This window comes from Pelophylax lessonae (assembly GCF_965119305.1).
Source record: "Pelophylax lessonae genome assembly, chromosome: 8".
Taxonomy (NCBI): domain Eukaryota; kingdom Metazoa; phylum Chordata; class Amphibia; order Anura; family Ranidae; genus Pelophylax; species Pelophylax lessonae.
This window is the reverse complement of record NC_138775.1, coordinates 232,597,778-232,619,074: the sequence shown is the minus strand read 5'-3', so window position 1 is coordinate 232,619,074 and position 21,297 is coordinate 232,597,778. Positions and strand designations below refer to the sequence as shown.

General features: G+C 44.5%; 1 protein-coding gene across 1 annotated transcript in view; it reads right to left on the bottom strand.

The window, feature by feature from the left end:
• The window catches only part of COP1 (COP1 E3 ubiquitin ligase), a 530,087-nt gene extending 509,776 nt beyond the window's left edge, over positions 1-20,311 (bottom strand). The window contains exon 1 of the mRNA XM_082264749.1: positions 19,902-20,311. Coding sequence (XP_082120875.1) covers positions 19,902-20,191 — 290 coding nt within the window. The 5' untranslated portion in view covers positions 20,192-20,311. The remainder of the gene's footprint in view (positions 1-19,901) is intronic.
• Positions 20,312-21,297: the final 986 nt, after the last annotated feature.

Genomic DNA, 21,297 nt, shown 5'->3' with positions numbered 1-21,297 from the left:
GATGTTTTTCTTATTGGTCTTAGTAGACCTCTGTAATTTGTTGGGTGATTTGTTGGTTGGACGACTGAAAGGGGGATTTCTCATATTCTGTGAGCCACCAGCTCTATCTCCCTTAAAAGTCTGGTTTCTAACTGTAGGTTTTGGTCCATGTCTGGAGATAGGTGGTGGGTGGCCTGCCCTACGAGGGGGGAGAGCTCTGATGGGTGGGACTGGATGAACCTCTAGAGACATCAGTGGAGGTATGTGATGGTTCTGTTTCCATAGAAAAACTTTATCATTACTATAGTCGTCTAAGTCTCTCCTGAATTTGTCTAATTTCGTGTGTATGAGTTGGTCCTCTTTTCTTTTTGTATTCCTTTTGAGGGTGTCTAACCACCCAAGGGGGATATGGATATGAAAATCCTCAATGTCCTGTATCAGGATTTGTATGTTATGTACAAGTGTGTCATATTTGATATGTCGCTGAGAGGCAAGGAGCCCTAACCACTTGGTTGTGCAGAACTCTGCAATGCCCCGCCACTCTTTTAGGTGGACAGGGTCCAAAAACGAACAGGTTTGTGTGATCCTAAGTCCCCTAGGGGAGATTTTGGCTGATAGATATTTGTTCAGAAAAAATTCATCCCACCACTGGGTGTTGGCTGAATGCATGAGTCTCTCTAATTTCTTAAACATACCACATAAAACATAACGATCAGCTCGTTTTCTGATGGGTTCCTCAGAAAACAGATCTGTGGAAAAAATGGAATATAGTGTATCTAGAATATCATATTTGTGCGACTCAACATCACTGATAAGATCCATAATAGCACAACTCTGATCAAATGAGAAATGAATCAACCAAGATACTGCTGAAAAATAAATGAAACTAAAATAAAGAATAAAAAGGGTATATATGGATGCACAGCTGTTAAAAATAAAAATGAACATAAATATGAAAAAATAGATTAAATTAAATGTAAAAAACCAAAGGGTGAACAGGTGCTGCTGACATATGAATGAATGGTGACAGACCAACAGAGACAGTATCCACCTCTAAAAATATGTAAGCATACAATGATAAATGCAAAAGATGGTAAATGTATAATATGACAATACTACACTAATTGTGCAGTGTAAGATGCCATATATGCATTGTAGGTGATATCCTAAAAATAATAATAGTTTAATATATCCATCAACACATCTATATCAAGTGTTAGATACGTTAAGCAGCTCTAAGAAGACCTCTCAAGAAACAAGTAACATATGTGAAACCAGAGCGCTAAAAACCTCCAACACAGGGGATGGGTATGATGAGTCAATTAAAAAAGCAAGGAGAAGGGGGAGGGGGGGGAGGGGGAGGGAAAAGGACAAAAGCAAAACACTAAATAAAGCTGATGGAATAAATTTACTGTATTGTATGGGATCGACGTGTAGTCAGAAAGGAGTAGTCCATAAACACTGAGCCGCTCTTCCACAGACCAAGAGGAGATTCTGTTAGAGCAAAAAAACAAAAAGGAGAAGCGCTCTAAGTGTAGACAGTTTAATAATACATAAGAAGCAATGTGTGTAGTAACTCACAAGACATAAGTGAAAGTCAGGCTGTGTAACATCATCAGATCTTTAAAGCATCCTCTGGGGGGAGGGAGGTGGTGATGTCCAATCCAAAGCGCCGTCCGTGGCTGAGTAGATGTTTAATGGGAGGAAATAAAGCCGGCAGCCTCCCGCCTCAGTGTACGATGAGCGGTCAGATGGAAGTGACCGACGGCTGCAAGGTTCCGTGGATGGATGGACGCTCTCCCGTCACCAGGGGTGATGAGTTCAAACAGCAAAGGAACGGCAGGCACGACGCGTTTCTGAGCATGCGCGGGGTCGATGTACCCGGCGCGCTCTTTCCTCAGGTGCTGGAGAGCCGTGGACTCTACAAGGTTTATATCTAGCTCAGTTAATTAGTGATTCACCGCAGCTGGAACAAAAGGGGAATGCCTCGGGATAAAAAGGATTTGGAACCAGAGCTGAAAGCAACCAGTTCATGGAAGGACAACAACTTTAAAATCAATTATACTTGAATGTACAGCATTAAAAACATAAACAATTAAAAGCATATGTTAAAGGTGGATTGTACTCGATTGGCTGGCCACAAATTCACATGTATGGGGCTGAAACAATAATTTCTCATAAGAATCAGATATATATCAAAAATGGATGATAGGAGATAATCAGTGATAATATTCAAAGTTAGACAAATGAGCATGAACTGATCATGACTCCTAAACATGATAATAAAGATAAAATTACAAATATATATGTACATGAAAAATCATGACTTTAATGAAATTATGAATGTTTTAGAGGTGAAATACACTCTAAACCTATGGACACTAGGTATGTGGAAGGGGAAAAGGGGGACAAAAAAATTGTAATATTAATGTATTTATGACTAATAGTCCAAGGAGACATCATGTAACATAATAAATTGTTATGACATGATGGAACATGCATCAAGCAGCACAATACACAAAAAGTATCGTAAAGGATCTATATAAATCTATAACAACCTATAAAATGTAAGGTATGTAAAAAAAAAAAAAAAAAAAATATAAAAAAAAAAAAAAAAAAAAAGTATATAAATATATAAAAATATAAAAATATATAAAAATATATACATATACATACACACATATATACATATATATATATATATACATATATATATATATATACATATATATATATATATATACACACATAAAATGCGAATACATACATCTATGAGAAAACTATCTGGTTGAAAGGGTATAAACGGCTCAAATTAAAAGATCCATGTGTGTAGATGGATAAAGGGAAAAAGAAAACTAATAAAGGCGACATATCATACAAGGGACCCAAGTCTGTATGTGATTGTTGACAAATAGATATGTCAAAATGGAAGATGTATATATATATAAGGTTATCAAAAAAAGGGGGGGGGGGGAAAGAGAATAACCTATTGTGCTATTTGGGACAAAAGAGGAAGAGGAGGAAGAAAGGAACCTCAATTATAGAATAGTGTGTACATCTAGTTCCTCGTTCAATCCTCGAGGGGCGAGAACGTCTAGCGTGTATATCCAAAAGGTTTCACGCATACATAATTTGGAAAAACGTTCTCCTTCTGGCAAATCTTTCGAAATGGATTCAATGACCCAAATTTCAAGTCCCTCAGTCGATTTTCCATGGACTTCTGAGAAGTGTCGCGGGACACTATGAAGGTCACTCCCACCTTCAATGAGACGGCGGTGTTTTCCAAACCGCTGTCTTACCGGTCTGATGGTGCGACCCACATAAAGAAACTGACACGGGCATATTAAACAATAGACAACATACTCAGTAGAGCAGTTGTAGAAGTTATCCAAGACATAGGTTTTTCCATTGTGTGTGAAGTCTTTTTGGCCATGTCTCACAAAGGTGCACATTTTGCATAGTTTTTTCTTGCATGCGTACATGCCTTTCAGAGGGATCATCCAGGGCAGGTGATTGGTAGCCTTGATGTTTTTCAATTTGCTTGGCGCAATCTTGTTTTTTAGAGTAGTGGCCCTCCTGTATGTCACTTTTGGTTTCTCTAAGATGACAGAATTGAGATGAGGGTCCTGTTTTAAAATGCCCCAATGTTTGGATAGAATTTTTTCCATTTTTTTGTAATGGCAATGGAACCTAGTGATAAAACGAACCGGATGTTGCTCATCTCTGGCTTTGAAGCTGGGGGGTTTCCCTGGAAGATAAGCTTCATAAGCTGAATTAACCAAGTCGTCGGGGTAGCCTTTTTCAGAAAATTTTTTCTTTAGATGTTCGCTTTGGGCTACATAATCCAAGTCCCTAGTGCAGTTCTGTCTCAATCGACAGAACTGACCTTTGGGTATATTATTTGTCCATTGAGGGTGATGGCAACTATTGTAATGAAGATAGGAGTTTCCGCTGGTGGGTTTATTGTAGTTTTTGGCATATATATGATGTGACTCATGTCCAAGTTCCAAATCTAGAAACGGCATGGAGTCTGGATGTGAAACGGAGGTGAAGGAAAGGCCTAGGGTGTTATTGTTGCAGTGGGAGACAAAATCGTCAATTTGGGAGGCGGAGCCATCCCAAATGACGATAATATCGTCTATGTACCGCCCAAAGAAAACAATGTGCTGGGCAAAAGGGTTATTCCGCCAGATGTATCTTAACTCCCAGAGACCCATGGTCAGATTTGCATAAGACGGAGCAAAATTAGCTCCCATAGCTGTCCCGTTTATCTGTAAATAAAAAGTGTCCTCAAACTGAAAATAATTATGTGTTAAACAAAATTGTGTTGCTTCCAAAATAAAAGACACTTGATCATGGTGTAAGGAGGAGTCTTGGAGAAGAAAATGTTGTATGGCTTGTAAGCCTATATTGTGGGGAATGGAGGTATATAACGAACTAACGTCCAATGATAGCCAGGTATAACTATTTTCCCATCTACACGGAATGATTTGTTCTAATAAGTGACCTGAATCACGTATATAAGATTGTAAATTTTGGGCCAAGGGTTGCAGGAAGACGTCAATGAACTGTGAGAGGCCGCTGGTCACACTGTCCATTGCTGCTACAATGGGTCTACCTGGGGGATGTAGAGGGTCTTTGTGGACCTTTGGTAAGTGATAAAAGTAAGGGGTGTTGTAATGGTCCTTTTTTAAGAAAGCTGCCTCATTTTTATTTATCACTTTATTCAGTAGCGCCGATTGTACCAATTGTTCAACCTCAATTTTGAACGCTGGTAATGGATCTTTATGGAGTCTCATGTATGTTTTGTTGTCATTTAGTAGTCGACAGGCTTCGTTGATGTAATCGGTCTTGTTTAATAAAACAATACCACCTCCTTTGTCCGCGGATCTTATAATAAGATTGGGGTTGTCAGATAAACGCTTAAGGGCCTGAGATTCACCATGATTCAGATTAGAATGGGAGTATTTGATATGTTTGGACGTGTCTGCACACATGGTTTGAAGATCAGCAAAAACCGTCCTGTAAAAAGACTCTAGATATGGGCCTTTTGAGCGAGTAGGGTAAAAAACAGATTTAGGACGTAGGTCAGTATGAACAAAGCGTGGCGACTCTGGGAGATGCTGTGTGAATAGCAACATATCCAAATCAGAATCTTCACTCTCACCGGGGTCATAAGTGCTAAAGGGACTTCCAGGGATGGCTTCCTCTATGAAAGTGGATACATTATTTTCCACATTATCCATGAGGGGGTTATTGTCCACTTGTTTGGATTTGATATTAAAGTAGCGTTTTAATGTGAGGTTCCTTATGAATTTGTTCAGGTCTCTAAATAATTGAAAAGAATTGGGAAAGGAGGTAGGAGCAAAACTTAAGCCTTTACGTAGGAGAGATAGGTCATCTGGATTTAATGGGACAGAAGACAAATTAAAAATCTTTATAGTCTCCGCTGTTTGGTGTTTATGTTTGGTAATTCGCTTACCTCCTCTACATCCTCGTCTAATAGTTTTCTTTTTTTCTTTCTGATTTTGGTCAGTAGACTCCCCTCTAAAAAAGACACAGGAGGGAGGGCTGATGCAAGGGAAACCGTCTCGAGTTCATTAACCATAACAGGGAAGGATATTTCCTTGCTACCTTCAAGTGATGTAGGGGTGGCTTTTACCTGACTGGCCATAAAAGGACTTATACCCTCTGGCTGATAGGCACCAGAAGGGATCTGGGCTGGAGAAAGGCTCATAACCTCCCCAGTGGTGACTGGGAGGTTAGAGCTGCTAGGGGGTCTGTCGTTTGTAATGTTATTGCAAATGGCGGAAGCATTCTCGGTTTTATTGATGTTTTTCTTATTGGTCTTAGTAGACCTCTGTAATTTGTTGGGTGATTTGTTGGTTGGACGACTGAAAGGGGGATTTCTCATATTCTGTGAGCCACCAGCTCTATCTCCCTTAAAAGTCTGGTTTCTAACTGTAGGTTTTGGTCCATGTCTGGAGATAGGTGGTGGGTGGCCTGCCCTACGAGGGGGGAGAGCTCTGATGGGTGGGACTGGATGAACCTCTAGAGACATCAGTGGAGGTATGTGATGGTTCTGTTTCCATAGAAAAACTTTATCATTACTATAGTCGTCTAAGTCTCTCCTGAATTTGTCTAATTTCGTGTGTATGAGTTGGTCCTCTTTTCTTTTTGTATTCCTTTTGAGGGTGTCTAACCACCCAAGGGGGATATGGATATGAAATCCACTTTCCACTTTCATAGAGGAAGCCATCCCTGGAAGTCCCTTTAGCACTTATGACCCCGGTGAGAGTGAAGATTCTGATTTGGATATGTTGCTATTCACACAGCATCTCCCAGAGTCGCCACGCTTTGTTCATACTGACCTACGTCCTAAATCTGTTTTTTACCCTACTCGCTCAAAAGGCCCATATCTAGAGTCTTTTTACAGGACGGTTTTTGCTGATCTTCAAACCATGTGTGCAGACACGTCCAAACATATCAAATACTCCCATTCTAATCTGAATCATGGTGAATCTCAGGCCCTTAAGCGTTTATCTGACAACCCCAATCTTATTATAAGATCCGCGGACAAAGGAGGTGGTATTGTTTTATTAAACAAGACCGATTACATCAACGAAGCCTGTCGACTACTAAATGACAACAAAACATACATGAGACTCCATAAAGATCCATTACCAGCGTTCAAAATTGAGGTTGAACAATTGGTACAATCGGCGCTACTGAATAAAGTGATAAATAAAAATGAGGCAGCTTTCTTAAAAAAGGACCATTACAACACCCCTTACTTTTATCACTTACCAAAGGTCCACAAAGACCCTCTACATCCCCCAGGTAGACCCATTGTAGCAGCAATGGACAGTGTGACCAGCGGCCTCTCACAGTTCATTGACGTCTTCCTGCAACCCTTGGCCCAAAATTTACAATCTTATATACGTGATTCAGGTCACTTATTAGAACAAATCATTCCGTATAGATGGGAAAATAGTTATACCTGGCTATCATTGGACGTTAGTTCGTTATATACCTCCATTCCCCACAATATAGGCTTACAAGCCATACAACATTTTCTTCTCCAAGACTCCTCCTTACACCATGATCAAGTGTCTTTTATTTTGGAAGCAACACAATTTTGTTTAACACATAATTATTTTCAGTTTGAGGACACTTTTTATTTACAGATAAACGGGACAGCTATGGGAGCTAATTTTGCTCCGTCTTATGCAAATCTGACCATGGGTCTCTGGGAGTTAAGATACATCTGGCGGAATAACCCTTTTGCCCAGCACATTGTTTTCTTTGGGCGGTACATAGACGATATTATCGTCATTTGGGATGGCTCCGCCTCCCAAATTGACGATTTTGTCTCCCACTGCAACAATAACACCCTAGGCCTTTCCTTCACCTCCGTTTCACATCCAGACTCCATGCCGTTTCTAGATTTGGAACTTGGACATGAGTCACATCATATATATGCCAAAAACTACAATAAACCCACCAGCGGAAACTCCTATCTTCATTACAATAGTTGCCATCACCCTCAATGGACAAATAATATACCCAAAGGTCAGTTCTGTCGATTGAGACAGAACTGCACTAGGGACTTGGATTATGTAGCCCAAAGCGAACATCTAAAGAAAAAATTTTCTGAAAAAGGCTACCCCGACGACTTGGTTAATTCAGCTTATGAAGCTTATCTTCCAGGGAAACCCCCCAGCTTCAAAGCCAGAGATGAGCAACATCCGGTTCGTTTTATCACTAGGTTCCATTGCCATTACAAAAAAATGGAAAAAATTCTATCCAAACATTGGGGCATTTTAAAACAGGACCCTCATCTCAATTCTGTCATCTTAGAGAAACCAAAAGTGACATACAGGAGGGCCACTACTCTAAAAAACAAGATTGCGCCAAGCAAATTGAAAAACATCAAGGCTACCAATCACCTGCCCTGGATGATCCCTCTGAAAGGCATGTACGCATGCAAGAAAAAACTATGCAAAATGTGCACCTTTGTGAGACATGGCCAAAAAGACTTCACACACAATGGAAAAACCTATGTCTTGGATAACTTCTACAACTGCTCTACTGAGTATGTTGTCTATTGTTTAATATGCCCGTGTCAGTTTCTTTATGTGGGTCGCACCATCAGACCGGTAAGACAGCGGTTTGGAAAACACCGCCGTCTCATTGAAGGTGGGAGTGACCTTCATAGTGTCTCGCGACACTTCTCAGAAGTCCATGGAAAATCGACTGAGGGACTTGAAATTTGGGTCATTGAATCCATTTCGAAAGATTTGCCAGAAGGAGAACGTTTTTCCAAATTATGTATGCGTGAAACCTTTTGGATATACACGCTAGACGTTCTCGCCCCTCGAGGATTGAACGAGGAACTAGATGTACACACTATTCTATAATTGAGGTTCCTTTCTTCCTCCTCTTCCTCTTTTGTCCCAAATAGCACAATAGGTTATTCTCTTTCCCCCCCCCCCCTTTTTTTGATAACCTTATATATATATACATCTTCCATTTTGACATATCTATTTGTCAACAATCACATACAGACTTGGGTCCCTTGTATGATATGTCGCCTTTATTAGTTTTCTTTTTCCCTTTATCCATCTACACACATGGATCTTTTAATTTGAGCCGTTTATACCCTTTCAACCAGATAGTTTTCTCATAGATGTATGTATTCGCATTTTATGTGTGTATATATATATATATATGTATATATATATATATGTATATATATATATATATATATGTATATATGTGTGTATGTATATGTATATATTTTTATATATTTTTATATTTTTATATATTTATATATTTTTTTTTTATATTTTTTTTTTTTTTTTTACATACCTTACATTTTATAGGTTGTTATAGATTTATATAGATCCTTTACGATACTTTTTGTGTATTGTGCTGCTTGATGCATGTTCCATCATGTCATAACAATTTATTATGTTACATGATGTCTCCTTGGACTATTAGTCATAAATACATTAATATTACAATTTTTTTGTCCCCCTTTTCCCCTTCCACATACCTAGTGTCCATAGGTTTAGAGTGTATTTCACCTCTAAAACATTCATAATTTCATTAAAGTCATGATTTTTCATGTACATATATATTTGTAATTTTATCTTTATTATCATGTTTAGGAGTCATGATCAGTTCATGCTCATTTGTCTAACTTTGAATATTATCACTGATTATCTCCTATCATCCATTTTTGATATATATCTGATTCTTATGAGAAATTATTGTTTCAGCCCCATACATGTGAATTTGTGGCCAGCCAATCGAGTACAATCCACCTTTAACATATGCTTTTAATTGTTTATGTTTTTAATGCTGTACATTCAAGTATAATTGATTTTAAAGTTGTTGTCCTTCCATGAACTGGTTGCTTTCAGCTCTGGTTCCAAATCCTTTTTATCCCGAGGCATTCCCCTTTTGTTCCAGCTGCGGTGAATCACTAATTAACTGAGCTAGATATAAACCTTGTAGAGTCCACGGCTCTCCAGCACCTGAGGAAAGAGCGCGCCGGGTACATCGACCCCGCGCATGCTCAGAAACGCGTCGTGCCTGCCGTTCCTTTGCTGTTTGAACTCATCACCCCTGGTGACGGGAGAGCGTCCATCCATCCACGGAACCTTGCAGCCGTCGGTCACTTCCATCTGACCGCTCATCGTACACTGAGGCGGGAGGCTGCCGGCTTTATTTCCTCCCATTAAACATCTACTCAGCCACGGACGGCGCTTTGGATTGGACATCACCACCTCCCTCCCCCCAGAGGATGCTTTAAAGATCTGATGATGTTACACAGCCTGACTTTCACTTATGTCTTGTGAGTTACTACACACATTGCTTCTTATGTATTATTAAACTGTCTACACTTAGAGCGCTTCTCCTTTTTGTTTTTTTAAGTAGCACCTTCAGGTGTTCTAGGAGCATAAATACACATAAAATTTTCTTACTACCGATCACACTTTTGAAGGCCCTAGAGCAGTGGTCCTCAACCCTGGCCTACAGGGCCCACTAACAGGTCAGGTTTGCAAGATAACTGAAATACATCCCAGGTGATATAATTTGCTGCTCAGTGATTGCAGTACTCTAGTCTGCATCTCCCCAAGGCAATACTTAAAATCTGGCCTGTTAGTGGGCCCTGAGGACCGGAGTTGAGGACCACTGCCCTAGAGCACCAATACAATGTAAAAGTCCACAAAATGACCCCATTTTGGAAAGCAAACACTCCATAGTATATTCTATGAGGCATTATGGGTCGTTTGAACATGTCATTTTTTTCCACAAGTTTTTGGAAAATGTGGGGGAAAAAAATGAAAACTTTTTTTTTTTTTAACACAAAGTTGTCAATTTATAGGATATTCCTAACACATAGCATTTACACAGCAAAAATGACACCCCAAAATACATTCTGCCACTCCTCCTGAGTATGGCAATACCACATGTGAGACTTTTTCACAGCCTAGCCATATAGAGGGGCCCAACATCCAAGGAGCACCATCATGCATTCTAGCCACTTGCCTAGGCCTATTTTTGACATTTGGTGTTTACAAGCTAAAATCAGTTGTTTTTGCTAGAAAACTACTTAGAACCCCCAAAACATTATATATTTTTTTTTTAGCAGAGACACTAGAGAATAAAATGGAGATTGCAATATTTTTTATCACACCATATTTGCACAGTGGTCTTCCAAACGCAATTTTTTGGGAAAAAAATTCACTTTTTTCAATTAAAAAATAAGAAACCAGTAAAGTTAACCCGATTTTTTTCCATAATGTGAAAGATAATGTTACACTGAGTAAATAGATACCCAACATGTCATGTTTCAAAATTGCGCACGCTCGTGGAATGGCACCAAACTTTGGTACTTAAAAATCCCCATAGGCGACAATTTAAACATTTCTACAGGTTGCCATCTTAGAGTTACAGAGGAGTTCTAGGGCTCAAATTATTGCTCTTGCTCTAACGATCGTGGCGATACCTCACATGTGTGGTTTGAACACCGTTTACATATGTGGGCGGGGTTTCCTTATGCGTTCGCTTCTGCACGCGAGCTCACGGGGACAGGGCGCTTTAAAATTTTTTTTTTTTTTTTTTTACTATTTATTTTATTTATTATTTTTACAACGTTTAAAAAATTAAAAAAAAAAAATGATCATTTTTATTTCTATTACAAGGAACGTAAACATTCCATGTAATAGAAATAGGCACGACAGGGCCTCTTTTTTGTGAGATCTGGGGTCAAAAAGTCCTCAGATCTTACAAGTACACTAAAAGATAGAAAAAAAAAAAAATAATAATAATAAAATAAAATGGAAAAAAAAAAAAAAAAAAAAGACCTTTAAACCGGTTGCTAGGCAACGACGTTTGCCGTAGCTCCGGTCCTCCAAGACCATAGAGTTGAGTGAGGGCAAGCTTGCACTCACTCGTCATCCTGTCTGTGAGGATCCGGGACTGGATTGTTTTCCCAGCTGCCGGCGGGTCCGGTAAGCGGGGTAAAGGACCGCAACGCGGCGGGAGGGGGGGGGCACCTCTTCCGCCATCCTGGAAGGGTGATTCCACGGCAAATCCGCCGCTGGGACCACCCTTATCAGAAAGCCAACCGTCCACCGTTTAAAAAAATACCAGGGTTATGTCAGCTATCTGCTGCCATAACATGGGTATTTAGGTTTAAACGGAGGATGTATATAAACCTTTTTGGACTTGGACATGGTGGCTGTATGAAGGGTGACAGGTACTTGGGTACTTTGCTGGGCAGGTGACAGGCACTCTGGTACTGATGAGCAGGTGGCAGGTACTCGAGTCCTCCGATAGGCAGGTGACAGGTACTCAGGAACTCTGATGGGCAGGTGACAGGCAGGTGATAGGTACTGATGGCTACTGATGAGTAGTACTGATACTGATAGTTGATACTGAACTGATGGGTACTGATGATCAGTACTGATAGGTAATGATGGGTACTGACGAGTAGTGATGGGTACTGATGAGCAGGCGGCAAGTACTCGGGTACTTCAGGCGTCAGGTACTCTGATGAGCAGATGGAAGGTACTCGGGTACTCTGATGGGTAGGTGACAGGTACTCGGGTATTCCGATGATGGGTACTCAAAGTACCCGAGTACCCGTCATCAGAGTACCCGAGTACCCATCATAATACCCGAATACCTGTCACCAGCCCATCAGAGTACCTGATGGGCTGGTGACAGGTACTCAGGTACTTTGATGGGTTAGTGACAGGTACTTTGATGGGTTAGTGACAGGTACTCTTTATTGCTGGGGGGGGGGGGCAATCAGTGTGATTGGGGTGCACTGTAATTGGTAACTAGCTGTTACCACACTCTCCTCCTCACACAGGATCAGTGTGTGAGGAGGAGAACACGGTGACAGCTAGTTACCGTGTTCTCTGTTGACGTTTGTGACCGGCTGTGATTGGACACAGCCGGTCACGTGGTAAAAAGCCAATTTCATTGGCTCTTTACCTAGATCGGGGATGGGCTCTGTCCGAGGGACGAGCCTCGTCCCCGATCGCTGCGAGCCCCGGGGGGGCGTGCATTAAGGAGGGAACGAGCGGCTCGCGCTGGAGCCACTCATGTGATCGGCTGTGATTGACACAGCCGATCACGTGGTAAACAGCCAATTTCATTGGCTGTTTACCTTGATCTGGGTTGGGCTCAGTCCGAGGGACAAGCCTCACCCCCATCGCTGCGCTGCGCACCCCCGGGGGCGCGCAGTAGCGGCGAGACCGGGCGGACGTCATACGACGTCCGCCCGGATCTAGAAAGCCACCCTGCCGGTGTAATTTGTCTATACGCCAGTAGGGATGTGGTTAAGGAAGGAATAGATTGAACCGTTGGGGTCTGGATCTAAAAACAGATACAGTGCATCCGGAAAGTATTCACAGTGCTTTATTTTTTCCCACAGTTATGTTACAGCCATATTTTAAAATGGGTTAACCCCTTATCGCCAATGGAACGCATATATGCAGCCTCAACTTCAGAGGGGCTTGTACCATTTAAAAAAAAAAAAAAAAAAACGCATTCAAAATAGCCAAACTTGGCGTTTTAAATGCTTTTAAGTGCAAAAGGGAGGGATTTGGGGTCTTTTAGATTCCAGATCCCTCTATAAAGAGCACCTGTCACTGCCTATTACTGTCACAAGGCAAGTTTACATTCCTTGTGACATCAATAAAAGTGATCCAATTTTTATTTTTTTTATTTTTTTTTAATGAATAGCGTAAAAATAAAATTAGAAAAAAAAAAAAAAAAAAATGTAAAAAATTAAAGCGCCCTGTCCCTCATACGCAGAAGCCAACACATACGCAAGTCACGCCCGCATAGGTTCAAACCACACGTGAGGTATCGCCGTGATCGCTAGAGCAATAATTCTAGCACTAGACCTTCTCTGTAACTCTAAACAGGTAATTTTTTTTAAATTGTCGTCTATGCAGATTCTTAAAGTGCTGCATCGCGGGATCGAATCGTTGACAGGATAATCGTAATCGAATCGTGAGACCACTGAAGATGTGCACCTCTAACCTGAGGGACTCTCAGACCTTGAGAAACAAAAATGCTCTGGTCTGGTGAATCAAGGATTTAACTCTTTGGCCTGAATGGCAAGCGTCATACCTGGAGGAAACCAAGCACCTCTTTACCTGGTCAATACCATCCCTACAGTGAAGCATTGTGGTGGAACCATCATGCTGTGGGGATGTTTTTCAGTGGCAGGAACTGGGAGACTAGTCAGAATTGAGGGAAAGGAATGCAGAAAAGTACAGGGACATCCTTAATGAAAACCTGCTCCAGAGCACTCTTGACCTCAGACTGGGGGCGAAGGTTCATCTTCCAACAGGACAACAACCCTAAACACACAGCCAAGATAACAAAGGAGTGGCTACAGGACAACTCCGTGAATGTCCTTGAGTGGCCCAGCCAGAGCCCAGACTTAAACCCGATTAAACATTTCTGGAGAGATCTGAAAATAGCTGTGCACTGACGCTCCCCATCCAACCCGATGGAGCTTGGAAGGTCCAGCATAGATGAATGGGAGAAACTGCCCAGAAATAGGTGTGCCAACCTTATAGCATCATACTCAAAAAGACTTGAGGCTGTAATTGGTGCCAAATGTGATTTTTTTTTTTTAATTTTTAATAAGTTTGCAAAGGTTTCAAACAAACTTCTTTCATATTGTCATTATGGCGTACTGTTTGTAGAATTTTGAGGAAAATAATGAATATAATCTATTTTGGAATAAGGCTGCATTGAGAGAAAGCATTGAGGTTAAAAAAAAACATCTTCTGCCTTAAGAAATACTTTAAATCACTTCCTTCTAAGCACAGGACTACATGTCCCATGAGACATTGCTCCTCTCACATTTACAAGTTTGCAAGCACTTACTGACATGTATACACAGTGCAGCACAGTACACTGCTCATACAGTAAACAATGCATTAATAGGTGTAGCACCCTACAGGTAGGTGCTAGGTAAAACCATAGTGGGCCTTGTCTGCTTAACCGCAGGGCTGTGATTTATCTAGCCAGGGTGTCAGGGCTTCCAGATGTGCCTGCTGAGGGGAGAAGTATCCCTGCTGGCTCCTGTGAGAGGCTTCTCATAGGGCAGTGTGGGAAGCCCAATCAGGGGACACATCCCAGCTTGTAACTACCCCAGAAGGCAGATTATGCTGCAAAGGATTCTGGGAGTGGGTATAAGTTTGGGGGAAGTGCATGACATGGTGTCTTTGGCAGGAGCAGAGTCCCAGGAAGGAGAGTGCGGCTGTCTCTCCTCCTGTCTGAGGAAGATGGATGTCTCGGGGTGTCGCCTGAGAATCCAGAGAGTGCTGAGCTGGGCTGAGGGGATCCGGTGTGCCGAGAGCCTGCGGAGCGTGAGAGGGGACCAGTCTCAGGAAAGCCTACACAGGTCGTGAGTACTGCGGATTGCCCCTGGGGGTCTGCCTAGAGTCAGAGGGGACTGCTCCAGAAGAGGTTCTGGGATCCAGTGCCAGCTAGCTGAAAGGGGGTACCTAGTAGGGATGCACCGAAATGAAAATGTGCCGAAACCAAAAATGCAGGATGCCCTTGGCCGAAAACCGAAACTGTCTTTTTCCCCCAAATAATTTTAAAATAGATAGAACAGGGACATACACCAAAAACAGGCAGCGACGTACACCTGTCGCTGCCACCCTGTCACAGTATATGTACTGTGATGGGTTGGCAAGTGGTTAATTTAATTACCAATGGTATTTGTATTATGCAGCATGAGGGGGTTAATGTATTGTCACTGCTGATCACTGCTGCATTAGTGACCGACCAGTGGCAGTTAATTAACCCCTTTGTGCTGCATTAGTGCAACCAGTATCAGTGTTAATTAACACTGGTTGCACTGATACTGGTTGCACTAATGCTGCACAAAGGGGTTAATTAACTGCCACTGGTCGGTCACTAATGCAGCAGTGACAATACATTAACCCCCTCATGCTGCATAATTAATACTAATACCAATGGTAAGCTGCCTCAGCTATCACCCCCCCTCCCCCGCATCAGTGTCCCTCTCCTACTCACTCAGCTCCTCCGGTGTCCATTATTCAAAAGTCCCGCCTCTGGCCGGCCGCCCGCCTCCCGGTGATGTCACTACTACTACGATTTGTCCATGAATGAAGTGACACACCGGAGGAAGGGCGGGCGAGCGGGCGCTAATAGCTGTCACTATGTGAGCCTTTCACTTCTCTTCAATTCCCTGTCAGCGGCACGATGTACATGAATTAACGGACACTCCGGGCGGGAGGGTGGGGCGAGCGGCCGCTAATACATATAACTATGTGATCCTTCCTGTCAGCAGGACTGTGTGTGAATGAACTGACCCGACACCGGGCGGGGGCGGGGCGAGCGGCCGCTAATAGATATAACTATGTGAGCGCTTCACTTCCCTGTCAGAGGAGATACATGCCTGTCAGGGAAGTGAAGCTCTGACATAGTTCTAGTTATTAGTGGCCGCTCCCCCCCCGCCCGGTGTCAGGTCAGCTCTCATTCACACACAGTCCTGCTGACAGGAAGGATCACATAGTTATATCTATTAGCAGCCGCTCGCCTGGTATGACACTTCATTCATACACACATCGTAGTAGTAGGGACGTCATTGAGAGGCGGCCGGCCGGCCAGAGGCGGGACTTTTAAAACCTGCCCTGCGCCCTCCTCCTTCCTCACGGCGGCCATATTAATTTCGGCAATGTTAACCCATTATCGGCCGAAATGAAATAGGCTCATTTTCGGCCGATGATTTTGGTGCATCCCTAGTACCTAGGTTGAGTACCCTGAAGTTACAGAGGGGGTACATAGTCAGTGGACCCCGAAGAATTCAAGGTTAAAGGGGGCACCTGCAGTTGGGCCCTGAATTGTACAGAGTGTGTCAGTTAACAGTTGCAGCTTTACAGAATCTTACAACGTACCTCAAGCCAGTGCAAGGCGGGAGGGAGGGGAGTATTCAGTGACTGCAGTACAGCAGTGTCAGCAATTCTACAATTCACAGTCTTGGGTCTTCTGGACTTATAGTGGAGGATCCAGCACTTCTATCAAGTTACAGTGTGTTCTCAGTGTTAGTGAGCGTTGGCTGGTGTCAAGGAAGCGCCAACGGGCATTTTTATAGGATTAAAGCTCCGTACACACGCACCGATTGTTGGCCGTAAATTTACGGCCAACGTCGGATCGGCCGATTGTCGGCTTGTTAGTATGATGCTTCCGACAACCGACTGCGACTTTTCAGCCGAACAAAATCTGGTGTGCAGACTATAAAATTTTTGTTGGCCGTCAGCAGAACGGCCGATTGTTCCTCAGTCAGTACAGATTTCGGCCGACAAAAATGTGATGATCAAGACTGGGCATGCTCAGAGAAGAAAAAACACACGGAAAGTAAACCAGCACATGACATCACTTCTGAAGTAGATTGTTGTTGGCTGACAAAATTCGTGTGCAGTCTAGAGCACATTTCAACCAACACAACAACACTGCACAAAAGACGGCCGATCGGTCGGCCAACAATCGGTGAATGTGTACGAGGCTTAAGTCCCAAGTGTAATTAGTTAAGCCTAAAGGAGTATCCCACTCATTCCATTCTCCCATCCCCCTTTTCTACAATAAAAACCACAAAACCAAGATGCCGGAGTCGTCCATGTCTCAGTTCTCACACCCAGGATTGCAGCTCACATGGGCTGGAGAGGTGACCGGTACCAATGGTAGACCCACATCAGGCCACAGGCCTGGAAAACCTGCTACAGAACTATTCTTTATAATCATGTCAATTAGTTATTTCAGCCCTAATCTGTCCCCCACCATAGTATGTGAGGGGTTTGTACACAGGGTGTCAGGGGCCCCTCTGACCTGTCCCCCCACCATAGTATGTGAGGGGTTTGTACACAGGGTGTCAGGGGCCCCTCTGACCTCTCCCCCCACCATAGTATGTGAGGGGTTTGTACACAGGGTGTCAGGGGCCCCTCTGACCTCTCCCCCACCATAGTATGTGAGGGGTTTGTACACAGGGTGTCAGGGGCCCCTCTGATCTGTCCCCCACCATAGTATGTGAGGGGTTTGTACACAGGGTGTCAGGGGCCCCTCTGTCCCACCATAGTATGCGAGAGGTTTGTAAACAGGGTGCCAGGGGCCCCTCTGACCTCTCCCCCCACCATAGTATGTGAGAGGTTTGTACACAGGGTGTCAGGGGCCCCTCTGACCTCTCCCCCCACCATAGTATGTGAGAGGTTTGTACACAGGGTGTCAGGGGCCCCTCTGTCCCACCATAGTATGTGAGAGGTTTGTACACAGGGTGGCAGGGGCCCCTCTGACCTCTCCCCCACCATAGTATGTGAGGGGTTTGTACACAGGGTGTCAGGGGCCCCTCTGATCTGTCCCCCACCATAGTATGTGAGGGGTTTGTACACAGGGTGTCAGGGGCCCCTCTGTCCCACCATAGTATGTGAGAGGTTTGTAAACAGGGTGCCAGGGGCCCCTCTGACCTCTCCCCCCACCATAGTATGTGAGGGGTTTGTACACAGGGTGTCAGGGGCCCCTCTGACCTCTCCCCCACCATAGTATGTGAGGGGTTTGTACACAGGGTGTCAGGGGCCCCTCTGATCTGTCCCCCACCATAGTATGTGAGGGGTTTGTACACAGGGTGTCAGGGGCCCCTCTGTCCCACCATAGTATGTGAGGGGTTTGTACACAGGGTGTCAGGGGCCCCTCTGACCTGTCCCCCCACCATAGTATGTGAGGGGTTTGTACACAGGGTGTCAGGGGCCCCTCTGACCTCTCCCCCCACCATAGTATGTGAGAGGTTTGTACACAGGGTGTCAGGGGCCCCTCTGTCCCACCATAGTATGTGAGAGGTTTGTACACAGGGTGTCAGGGGCCCCTCTGACCTCTCCCCCACCATAGTATGTGAGGGGTTTGTACACAGGGTGTCAGGGGCCCCTCTGATCTGTCCCCCACCATAGTATGTGAGGGGTTTGTACACAGGGTGTCAGGGGCCCCTCTGTCCCACCATAGTATGCGAGAGGTTTGTAAACAGGGTGCCAGGGGCCCCTCTGACCTCTCCCCCCACCATAGTATGTGAGAGGTTTGTACACAGGGTGTCAGGGGCCCCTCTGACCTCTCCCCCCACCATAGTATGTGAGAGGTTTGTACACAGGGTGTCAGGGGCCCCTCTGTCCCACCATAGTATGTGAGAGGTTTGTACACAGGGTGTCAGGGGCCCCTCTGTCCCACCATAGTATGTGAGAGGTTTGTAAACAGGGTGCCAGGGGCCCCTCTGACCTCTCCCCCCACCATAGTATGTGAGGGGTTTGTACACAGGGTGTCAGGGGCCCCTCTGATCTGTCCCCCACCATAGTATGTGAGGGGTTTGTACACAGGGTGTCAGGGGCCCCTCTGTCCCACCATAGTATGTGAGGGGTTTGTACACAGGGTGTCAGGGGCCCCTCTGATCTGTCCCCCACCATAGTATGTGAGGGGTTTGTACACAGGGTGTCAGGGGCCCCTCTGTCCCACCATAGTATGTGAGGGGTTTGTACACAGGGTGTCAGGGGCCCCTCTGACCTCTCCCCCCACCATAGTATGTGAGAGGTTTGTACACAGGGTGTCAGGGGCCCCTCTGTCCCACCATAGTATGTGAGAGGTTTGTACACAGGGTGTCAGGGGCCCCTCTGACCTCTCCCCCACCATAGTATGTGAGGGGTTTGTACACAGGGTGTCAGGGGCCCCTCTGACCTCTCCCCCCACCATAGTATGTGAGGGGTTTGTAAACAGGGTGTCAGGGGCCCCTCTGACCTCTCCCCCCACCATAGTATGTGAGGGGTTTGTACACAGGGTGTCAGGGGCCCCTCTGACCTACCCCCCCCCCACCATAGTATGTGAGGGGTTTGTACACAGGGTGTCAGGGGCCCCTCTGACCTCTCCCCCCACCATAGTATGTGAGGGGTTTGTAAACAGGGTGTCAGGGGCCCCTCTGACCTCTCCCCCCACCATAGTATGTGAGGGGTTTGTACACAGGGTGTCAGGGGACCCTCTGACCTACCCCCCCCCCCCCACCATAGCATGTGAGGGGTTTGTACACAGGGTGTCAGGGGCCCCTCTGTCCCACCATAGCATGTGAGGGGTTTGTACACAGGGTGTCAGGGGCCCCTCTGTCCCACCATAGTATGTGAGGGGTATATACACAGGGTGTCAGGGGCCCCTCTCCCCCCACCATAGTATGTGAGAGGTTTGTGTAGTGTAGAGGGTGTCAGGGGCCCCTCTGACCTACCATAGTATGTGAGGGGTTTGTGTAGTGTAGAGGGTGTCAGGGGCCCCTCCCTCCCCCAGTCAGTGTCAGGTTATCCTCTCCACCAGCCCTCCCAGCTCCTCACCACACGAAGTCGTTGCTCTTGTCCTCATAGGAGTTGATGAGGCCGTTGCACAGTGGGGTCGGTAGAGGCCTCTTCCTCGGCCCTGTGCCGCTGGACCTTCCTACGAGCGCTGAGCTTCCTCCTGGAACAGCTAGCCTGGACAGACTGCTCACCGCCACCAGTCCCTGGCGCAGCGGTCCGGCTGAAGAAGAACTAGACGGGGAGGAGGAAGAAGAGGAGGACGAGGTGGAGGACAGGCCGGTTCCACCTCCCGGCCCCGGGAGCTGCTGAGGCTGCCGACCAGAGGACATGATCCGACCGAGGGATGCTCAGGCCTGGTACATTCTTCTGTTCACCAGAAGCGGAACAATAAAGTGTCAACAAGAGAATCACTTCCAGCCCGACACCGGAAGTGTCCGGCAAGTGACGGGGCGCCAGACGGCCGCCACGCCCACTCTGTCTCTGGAACTACGGAGCCTGGCTGGGGACAAACCACATTGTTTCGCGAAACATTAGCTGTATGCTAGCTATGTACATAGAATGTATGGTATTATACGTGGAGGCTGGGGGAGAATATTACTAGATATAACTAGAAGAGGTTGCCAACAGTAGAACCCAGTCACACTGCTGTGTTGTGAACTGCATATTGCGTTTTTCACTCGTTTTTAATGTGCTGTGTTACAATGATTCTAAAGGAAAGATTTTTCTTTTTATACCCTCTTTACCTCAGGAAGATTCAGTCTAGGGTCACATCTATGTAGTTGTGGTTGATGCATTTTCAGGTATTTTTCAATTATCTTTCAGGTATGTTTTGCAATTTTTGTATGCGTTTTTAAATGCATTTTCCCTTTTTTTTCTTACGTCCCCTTTAAAAACTCTGTATATAGCTGGTTGCTAAGGAACAGGCCGGGAAGCCAGGAGCCGCATCCTTAACCACTTAAGCCCCGGAAGATTTTACCCCCTTCCTGACCAGGGGGTTTTTTGCGATTTTTTACTGCGTGACTTTAATGGACAATTGCACGGCCGTGCGACGCTGTACCTAAACAAATTTTATGTCCTTTTTTTCCCACAAACAGAGCTTTCTTTTGGTGCTATTTGATTACCTGTGCGATTTTTACTTTTTGCGCTATAAACAAAAAAAGAGCGTACATTTTGCAAAAACAACAATATTTTTCACATTTTTTTTATATGAAATCCCCCCCAAAAAAATGTAAAAATCAAAATTTTTTAACATTTTTGGCCAATTTGTTTTCTGCTACATATGTTTGGTAAAAAAAATTGCAAAAAGCGTATTTTGATTGGTTTGCGCAAAAGTTATTGCGTTTACTAACTAAGGGAAAGATTTCTGTCATTTTTGGTGTTTTTTTTTTTAAGGCGTAATGGCGGCGATCTGCGATTTTTTTTCGGTACTGCGACA